General features: G+C 45.9%; 1 protein-coding gene across 2 annotated transcripts in view; it reads left to right on the top strand.

Annotated features, from left to right (window-relative positions):
- The first annotated feature begins 539 nt into the window (after positions 1–539).
- Positions 540–8,732, top strand: part of PPP2R2A (protein phosphatase 2 regulatory subunit Balpha) — a 43,452-nt gene continuing 35,259 nt past the window's right edge. The window contains exons 1-2 of one of the 2 annotated variants that reach the window (XM_064497829.1): positions 540–787; positions 3,171–3,245. In XM_064497829.1, coding sequence (XP_064353899.1) covers positions 781–787; positions 3,171–3,245 — 82 coding nt within the window. In that variant the 5' untranslated portion in view covers positions 540–780. Of the gene's footprint in view, positions 788–2,455; positions 2,508–3,170; positions 3,246–8,732 lie in introns of those variants that run through there. The other variant, XM_026122352.2, reaches the window with a different exon arrangement.

Here is an 8,732-nt window from a genome sequence, read left to right as displayed (position 1 = left end):
CCAAGCCGGGCTCGGCTGGGAGTCTTCCTTCGCAGATCTCTGGCTGCCGGTGCGAAAGCTGGATGGAGGCTAAAAGCGGCCGGGTGCGCGCAGGGAACCGCCACGAGAGCGGCGAGGATGCGCTTGGGCTCTCGAGCGGAATCGGAGACCGAGCGCGCAGGCAGAACGCGAAGCGGCCAAGAGGGCGGACAACGTGCCTCGAGCGGGCCGTGCGGCCCCCGCGGAGCAGCGGCCGGAGGAGGAGGCGCCGAGCGGGGGAGCAGGGCAGCGCAGGGCAGGCGGCCGGGCGCCCCGGGGGGACGCGAGGGAAGAGCGAGGCGCGCGGTGAGCAGGTAGGGGGCGGTAACGGGGGCCTGCGAGGCGGCTCCCCGCTGCGGGCGGCCGGGCCCGGGAAAGGCTCGGGAAGGGCCCCGGCCGCGCTGGGGGGGGGGTCGCGGCGGGGCGGCCCGGTGCCCCGGCAGGCGGCTGCCGCCCGCCCCACCCCGTCCTACGGGGGGCAGCGAGGGACGCGCCGCCCCAGCCCCGCCCCGCTCGCTCGCTCGCCCCCCCCGCCGGGTGACGTCACCCCAGCTCGGCCGGCGCCATTTTGAAAGTGGAGCCGCTGGGGGGGGGCCGGAGCGAGGCGCGGAGCGGGGGCAGCCCCAGGAGCGGAGCCGGCCGCACCCCCGCCGCCATCCGCCGCCATCCGCCCCCCGCGGCCGCCCCCCGCCCGCCGCCGGCGGCGCCGCCGCGCAGCGCTGAGACCGCCCGACCCGCCGCGGCCGCTATCACGAGCCCAACATGGCAGGTAAGGGGAGGCTGCCCCCGCGGGGCGCCGGGCGGGGGGCGCAGGTGAGGCTGCGGCAGGGCCCGGCGGGACGCCGGGCAGCGCCGCCTCCCTTCCTCCCTTCCTCCCGCCGCCGCCGCGCCGGCTGGGGCTGCGCCTGGCGCCCTGCGCTGCTGGCCGCGGCCGCCGGCTCGCTCGCTGCCCTCCCGCCGCGCTCCCAGGCCGCCCGCCGGCGCGCCTCGGGGTCCCCCCCTCCCCCGGCATCTGCTTTCCTCCCCCCATCCCTGCTTCCCCGTCCTCCCTTTTTGCAGGAAAAAACCCGGCATGGAAGCCGCGAGGCGGGGGGGCTCGGCCGGGGGAGCGGTGTGTTTTGAAGTTCAGCGTGGCGGAGGCTTGCGGGCAGGGTGGGTCTTCTGCCATACGTGCAACAGGGGCTCGTGGCCGTGCGGCCGCCCGGGCGTGCTGCGCTGCCTGCTCAGGTGGAGCCGCACCGGGCAGCGGAGCGGCGGGCTGCTCCGGGGGCTGCCGTGCCGGTGTCCGGGGCGCCGGGCGCAGCCTTTAAATCCCCGGCGAAGGAGTGTGAGCTGCGGTGCAGATGTCACTAGATAATCCCGGTCTTTCTCTCTTTTCTGTTTCCCTCCTTTCTGTGCTCGCTCCCCATTTTGCATCCTGCTTTATTTTGCATCCTGGAGTGCTCTCGGTAGGGTACAAGCGTGTCTGCATACGGCATCTTTTCCTTCTTACTTTCCGTTTTAATTTCCTCCTCCGGAGATGTATTCATCCCCCTCCTTTGCAAATGAGTTGCCTTTCCAGTGCTTTGCATTTGGAGGAGCAAGTATGGGGGCTGTGGTAGGCTTCTGCTTTGCCTTTTCCCCCTACACCGCACGCCTATGCTCCACCCTCTTTTTGGTTTAGTAAAAAAAAATGCGGACTTAAATCAAGTAAATTGTATCAAAATGAAATTTTAGTCTTATGTAGAAAGAGCAATGATTTTTTTTTTCTTGTAAGCTATTCCCTTTAAATGCTTCCATGGTGTCAGCTGCTAATGACAAATAAAGCCGGTAGGGAGGGGAAAGAAAATGGGTTGCACAAGTTTAGAGGAATGCTAGAGAAATGTGTGGTATACCTTTCCAGTGTAGCTGCAGTAGGCTTCTTGACATCTCTTGCATAGCTGGATGCTTGTGCTTCCCTTCACCTTGTCAGGTTGTACAGTTTGCTTGTCTGTAAGCTTTCAGAAAAGAAACTAAGGCAAGCAAAAAAATGCAAGCCGTAGTCTGACTGTGTTCCGGTACTTCTCTTGCCATTCTGTGACGTTTGGTCTTCTGTGGAAAGATTATTTTATGGCTTCTGATTTCCATGTCTTCTAACTTTCTTCCCCCTCAACTTAGTGTAGAGGAGGGAGGAAGTATCTTCCGTATTCTGTATTTTTATCCCCAAAGTGCTGATAAACTTCTGGATTAAGGCTGTAAATGCCATCTGTTGCTCAGCCTCCTCAGTGGTGTGTGTAGAGAAAAAGTTCCATTTTGACAGGCGCTTTCAGGGGGAGAAAAAAAAAAAAAAGGCCAGTCCATTTCGGTCTCTTCCTGTATGTACTCAGCCCAGCAGTGATTTGCTCAGAATGAAATGCAAAAGAAATGGGTGGTGTTTTTTTGTGTATTTTGGTGGCAGGGTTCAAATGATTCACTGCCTTCCGCGGAGGCAGTAATGTTCCTGAAGTTTTCTCTTCGATCCGTTTTCTATGGTAGTAGAATTTGTTAACGTGAGATTGCTTGTTTGCTTTTCTGCTCGATTTGCTCCTTTTTTTTTTAAAGTCTGATAATTACTTTCACTACTTCTGCGAAGAGATTCTAAAACTGTGGTAAAATTTTTTTCTTTAGCCTTCAGTACACGGATCCGGTTAAATATTTTTGTTAAAGAAGAAAATGAATAGTGTGCTTGGCTTATATTGATTAAAAGACTGAGATGTTCCGAAAAACGTAGAGCTGTTTTCTGGCAGTTACTGTTTAAGTTGTTTGTGTTTGTCTACGGAGAGTTCTGCTCTCTAAAGTAGGAAGAAGCTTCCTGTGAAATAGGATGTTGATGCACTCGCATTTTTAATGTGCAGTTTAAGTTAGCACCAGCAGCGTAACATAGTTTTGCAGGCTTTCAGTGACCGAGGCTTTACTCGTTTTTACTGCTTCTGCTGTTTTTGACAAATTTTGCACTGGCCGCTGGCAAACGACTGATGACAAAAACAGTATCTGCGAAGGAAGAAGGTGGGGAGGGGCGGCCTGCGATTGTGCCGCCAGCGCCGCTGAGGAAGTAGGTGTGTGCGGCGCTGCCGGAACGCCCCAGCTGGCAGCCGGCAGCCTGCTCCGTGTGTCGCTGGGGGGGTCTCATGATTTTTGTTGATTGTGTCTTTTAGGAGCTGGAGGAGGAAATGACATTCAGTGGTGTTTTTCTCAGGTGAAAGGCGCTGTAGATGATGATGTAGCAGAAGGTAAGAACAATTTTTATTACTGCTAACTTTTTTTTCCCTGACTTCCTTATCGCTACTCCTTAGGCAGGAAGATTTGAATGTGATCTTGCTAAAATATCTCAGTTCTGCTGTGTGTAACTTCAGCAAAGTAAGCAGACAGACATTTAATGTATGCTTGGATACCTAAAGCCAGGATCAAACTGATGGCTTGTGACTAATGTTTTGTACACTTTTAGCAGGGCTGAATTCAGGCTTCCTGAGTATTTTGCTGGAAATGTTTGTTTCCCCAAATTATTGGTCGGATTTTCCTGTCACTCAGCTTTTGGTTTGTGTTTTTTCCTGATCTGCAAAATGAGGAACGTGATACTTGCATTCCACAGGGAGGTGGTGTGAGAATTAATTAATGTTTGTACTCTTTGAAGAGCTAAGTACTAGATAAAGATCAAGTAATTTCCCCAATCTTTCTAGCTTCCATTAACCAGAAGAGGAAGAAATCTGAATATTTGTGCATGTTTACTCATTAAAAAAGCGGGTTTTGTATCTGATGAGATACTGGAAACTGCCTAAAACTTTTGTAAGCTAGGGCTCCTAATGCTGGCAGTGACAAATGTCACCTTATACTAAGATGGCTGCCTCTGACTGTGACTGCAAAAATTCAATTTTTTTTTTTTTTTACTTGGCTCAGGCATCATTAGAGAAGTCGTACTTTCTCTATATTGCTCAGATGGCTGTGCTAGAGAACAAAATTTTCTCTGATCTTTTTCTGTGAAAGTCCCACTGACTTCTAAATTTCTTTAGCCATAAGGACCTGTTTGCACAATGTAGCCTGTAAGACCGTGAGTTAAAGTTTTTCTTTTGCAACAGTTCTGGAGAGGGTGGAGGTTATACATATCGCGAATGCTCGTACAGACAAGGGAGATTTATGTTGTACTTAGAAAAATGGTAAGGAGAGTTCTTGTTATTTTCACATTTCACGTGTGGTTCAGATTAACTTCTAAAGGCCAAAAACTCAGTATAAACCTAAGTGTCTTGTTTTTGTTTATGACCTACAGCACATAGAAAATTATGTGCTTTCAGATACTATCATTTATAAACTGAAAGATGCATTTTGGAAGCAAGCAAGCTGTAACAATTTTTTTTTTCTTAAGGATGGATTAATCTTAAATTGCTTGAACTCAAAACTACTATCAAATGTAGTATAATTTTTTCTCTGACAGATTTTAAATTTTATAATTTTTATTTTAGTTGTATAACAAACTGAGTCCTTAAGTACAAAAATGAGGAAATTGTGGCTGGTGCTGGCAAATAATTCTTCATTGAAATAGACATGGGACATGCGTGTGATAGTGATGGATATTTTTACATATATGTTTGTGATATAGTGGCTTTTACAGGGATCTGAAAATCCAGAAGTTGGGAAATGTCTGCCCTGAACGCTGTTAGCTGTTCTGAAGTACTGTAGTTTGTACTTTGAAAGAAGACTTGCTAGCCTTACGCTTTCTGACGGAGTTTAGCAGCTGCACTGTGTATTGGTGGAGCCATGGTGGGTGGAGTTCAGGGAAGCCTTCGCTGAATTAACTAGCTTCAGTTTCAGCAAGCCGGTCACAGGACGGTTTACAAAAAAATGTAAGAACGTCCACTTTTGATCATATGGGAGATGTAGACTTCTGACTTTGCGACACAAAGAAAAATCTGATCTAGTAGTCAGTTATGATTGACTTTGGTTGAGTGCTAAGACACAAACCCAAAAACCTTGATATACTCCATGATGTTTGGAAATTTAAATCCCTAGAACCTGGTGTGAGGTCCCTAAAAAGGTATTTTACTTGGTCATAATGAATTTGTTGAGCTGAAGTTCTCTCCTTTTTCTGAGTATTTGGTGCCCACAGTGCATGCTGGAAACTGTTGAAAACTAGTTGTCTAAATGAAAATGCATCTTTTAGCTTTCATGAGATCCTTAGAGTTCCTTTATAATGTCTCTCTGTAATACTGCTGAAATGGTTGATAATGTATCAAGTTGAGACTTTTACATTTTTCCTTTTATTGGCTATATTTTTGGCTTTAAGCATGCTTTTACTGAAATGAAGCCTTTCGTAGGATTTTGTTTGCTTTTTACAGAATTGGAATAGCAGTTTTGCATGCCTCTGGTCCCCCTCCTTCAAAATGCCCAAGGACGGGTTCAGAGTGGCTCTAAGTCTAGTCTGACCTTTTTTCCTCCCTGCCTTTCTGGCTCCTTTCTTGTGGCCAGCGCTACAGGGAAAGCAAAGGCAGTCTCGCTGTGTGATTCTTTTAGCTGCTGTGGTCTGGAAGCTAACGAGGGTGGACTCTGATCGGGTGTCTGTGACGATTGAGGATAATGCCAGCTTATGTAGGGTAGCATCTAGGGTGTGAGTCTGGGTTTTTTAAATGGATGGAGAGTTCAAATGAAAAAAGTGGAATACCGAAAATTCATTGAAAAGAAGGTGAAGAAAACAAGGCTGAAAGACAAGCGAGAGGCATGTTTCATTTTGTTTTCTTTCTATTTGTAATACAGCATTGCAATATTTATATTGGAAGCTGCTCTTTATATAAAAGTCTCAATTAAACCCAGGCTATCTTCAGTTTTACCATGCTGGTTAAACTTCGAGTAACCTTTTTCTTTGTTTAAATCTAGCTTACTGGTTTATTTTGTACCTGTGCATAAGCTAAACTAGTATGTGTCAGCCAGGAAAATGGCATCAATTTAATTGCATTAATCAATATAATGTAAAACCAGTAATGTCTCTGCAATGTTGCCTATAATACAGCCCAGTGGAGGATAATTCTTTTAATAAAAATAATAACAGCAACAACAATTTTTAGTGTGGTAAGAATGCTAGTGCACAGCTGCCAGTAGATTCGAGGTCAGATTTGACCTTGTCACCTTCGTGTGTAATATATACAAGCTATAATTCTTAAGATATTTAGAGTAGAATGGCTGGCTACTAGAAAGTCACTATTTGGTGGTTTAGATGGCTGAACCATAAACTTTTTTTTTCCTCCTGGCTTTATAAGCACTGTGTAGTAGATGGATGTGATAAAATGTTTCTTGTATTGCTAATGAGGATGGAAGAGAAAGAGCTGTTATTGAAGCTTGAGAAGAGAAGATGGCAATGACTTTACATTCAGGGCCTGCCTGTGTCATTCTTCTATAGCAAAGCTTTGCTAACTTGAGGAATGTGGATGTGAAAGGAATAGAGGATTGGCCTCTCTTTAGTATAGACAGAGTTTCTCTGTGGTTGTCAGCTGTGGCCTGGCCCTATTAGATCACAGAAATCAAGTTACAAACTGAATTCTGAGTGTCAGCTTAATGTGGTTGGGGTCCTTTATTTTAAGTGATGGCAAAAGGTTGTGCTTTTGTCATATAGCAGTCCATTACGTAAGGGCAGCGCGGGTGCGGCTCGTCCTGCCTCCGCTTCTGAAGTGGCGGATTCTTTGCACGCTCCGCACAAGTTTTCCTCCCTCTTCAGCTTTAGGTTTGTCTGGCTGGAACCCAACCTTACAGCACTCCTGTGCTCAGCCTGTAGGTTCCATCTCCTCTGGAGAGTTCAGAACCAGGACACTAGATTAGACAAGACTTCTCCCATGGAGAAAACGCACGAAGTCACTGTCCTTGATAAATGATCAGGGTATAAAAAGCATCTGTAAACTGTTGCTTTTTTCCTTCTTTTGTGCTATCATTGTTTCTGTGCAAGTAGGACTTAACTGTCCAGAAATGCTCTAGAGCTGATACTACCACGTTTCTTAGAAATTTCCTTTATAGGATGACTGCAGAAAATGATTACAGAGATTTTTCTACAGTTCCTTTGTTTTGGAGGCTGTATTGGTTGTGTGTGTGTGTGTGTGTGTGTCTGTCTGGAGGGAGGGTTTTATTTTGTTTTTTTGCTGTTATATTCTCTAAGATGTGGCAACTCCAATTGGAAACAACCAAGAACTGTGAATTTAAACTGTCTCTGAAAACTAGACACTTGCTTAATGGAACAACTTTGTTCTTCAAAACAAATTAAGTCAAATTTGTTTAATTACTTGGCAGAAGGAAAAGAATCAAGCTGCTGTATCTAAATGCTCTTTCAAGTGTAATCTAAAGATATGTAAAAGTCTGATAGACTGTGTCCAAGGCTGGGAGCCAGGAACTTAAGTCCTAAGCTTCAACCCTGAGCATCTTTGACAAGTTTTTTTTAACTATTTCATGCCTGAATTGCTTCTGAATGAGGCATTAGAGTATTTACTGTGGGTGCTGGTAACTGATTTAAAGTACCATACTTAAAAATCATTCCATGCTTTTTGTTACTAACATACCACTTGTTTCATGTTTACTAATTTACAGTCCAAACGTAGCTATAGTCTGTTTCACAGCTCCTGCAGATCAGGGACAGATGAAGCCTCGTACATTTCTCTAGCCAAACTGTGTTTGTGGTCAGAGAAATAAACTAGACCTGACTCTTTTTTTCCTTGTTCAGGACTGTTTTCTGTATTTGATTCTAGGTATATTATATCTTTTGAATGTAGTTTCATGTTTATTTTTGGCAGACTTTAAAATTGCAGAGCAGCTATGGGAACTGTTGTTGGTTCGCTAATGGCTGTTTTGGTGCATTGAAGACAAACTGCTATCTGAGCTACAATACAGAAAACTGAAGACAGGAATGAGGACCGCCGCAAAGAGCGGTTTATCTCTGTCTGAAGTTCACCTCCTCTTGCTTTATCAGAAAGCTTTGTTTGTCGAGCAACATGTATCTGCAGTAGTGGGTTAGAGTTCTGAACTTCCTTGCAGGAAGATGATTGTCTGTGTCCTGTCAAGACTCTCACTCCTGGCTGGTCGCGCAGCCTGTTCTCTAGGCGTACCAGCATTTGACTCCTAGGAGCTCTACCTCCGAGGTGGAGGGATGGCGCTGGGATTGGTTGGGAAGGATGGCTCCTACCCGGTGGTTTTTGTGGGTAGGAGTCACAGAAGAGAAACAATGTCATTATTATAGAAGTCACTGATAGGCTTTCTTTTTTTGTAAAGGGAACAGATACAGTAGGAGGCGAGAAAAGTAGTGAAAGCATGAAGTGAGAGGCTGGGATAATAACGTTGAAGAAAGGTTGGGGGGTAGTTATGGGAGGGAGCTTAATTTGGATTTTTGAGGGCTGCAATTACATTGTGAATGATTATTTAATAATAGTTAAAAGGAGCAACTTGAGAACTAATAACAAGTTTGTTAAAGGGATACTTTGAAATATTATCGAAAAATATAAAGACCCAAGGTCATAATCCTATTCTGTATTCTTAAATCTGCTTGTATATTTTATCTTTTTTATCTTTAGCCACTTGTAGAATGGCTGTCTGTATCTGGGAAGAGAAACAGGCTACTGTATTCTAGGAACTGCTGGTCTAAATCAACTAAAGTGTGCATTTATGTGAAGTCCCCCAAAACAAAGAGCATTTAGCAAATAGCTAAATAGTAGGAGGCTGTTTATCTCCCTAGAAGTTATTTAGTCCTCTCTCTTGAC

The sequence above is a fragment of the Dromaius novaehollandiae genome, chromosome 26 (assembly GCF_036370855.1).
Source record: "Dromaius novaehollandiae isolate bDroNov1 chromosome 26, bDroNov1.hap1, whole genome shotgun sequence".
Lineage (NCBI taxonomy): Eukaryota > Metazoa > Chordata > Aves > Casuariiformes > Dromaiidae > Dromaius > Dromaius novaehollandiae.
Note: the sequence above shows the minus strand (reverse complement) of the source record. Positions and strands in the feature narration are given on the sequence as shown.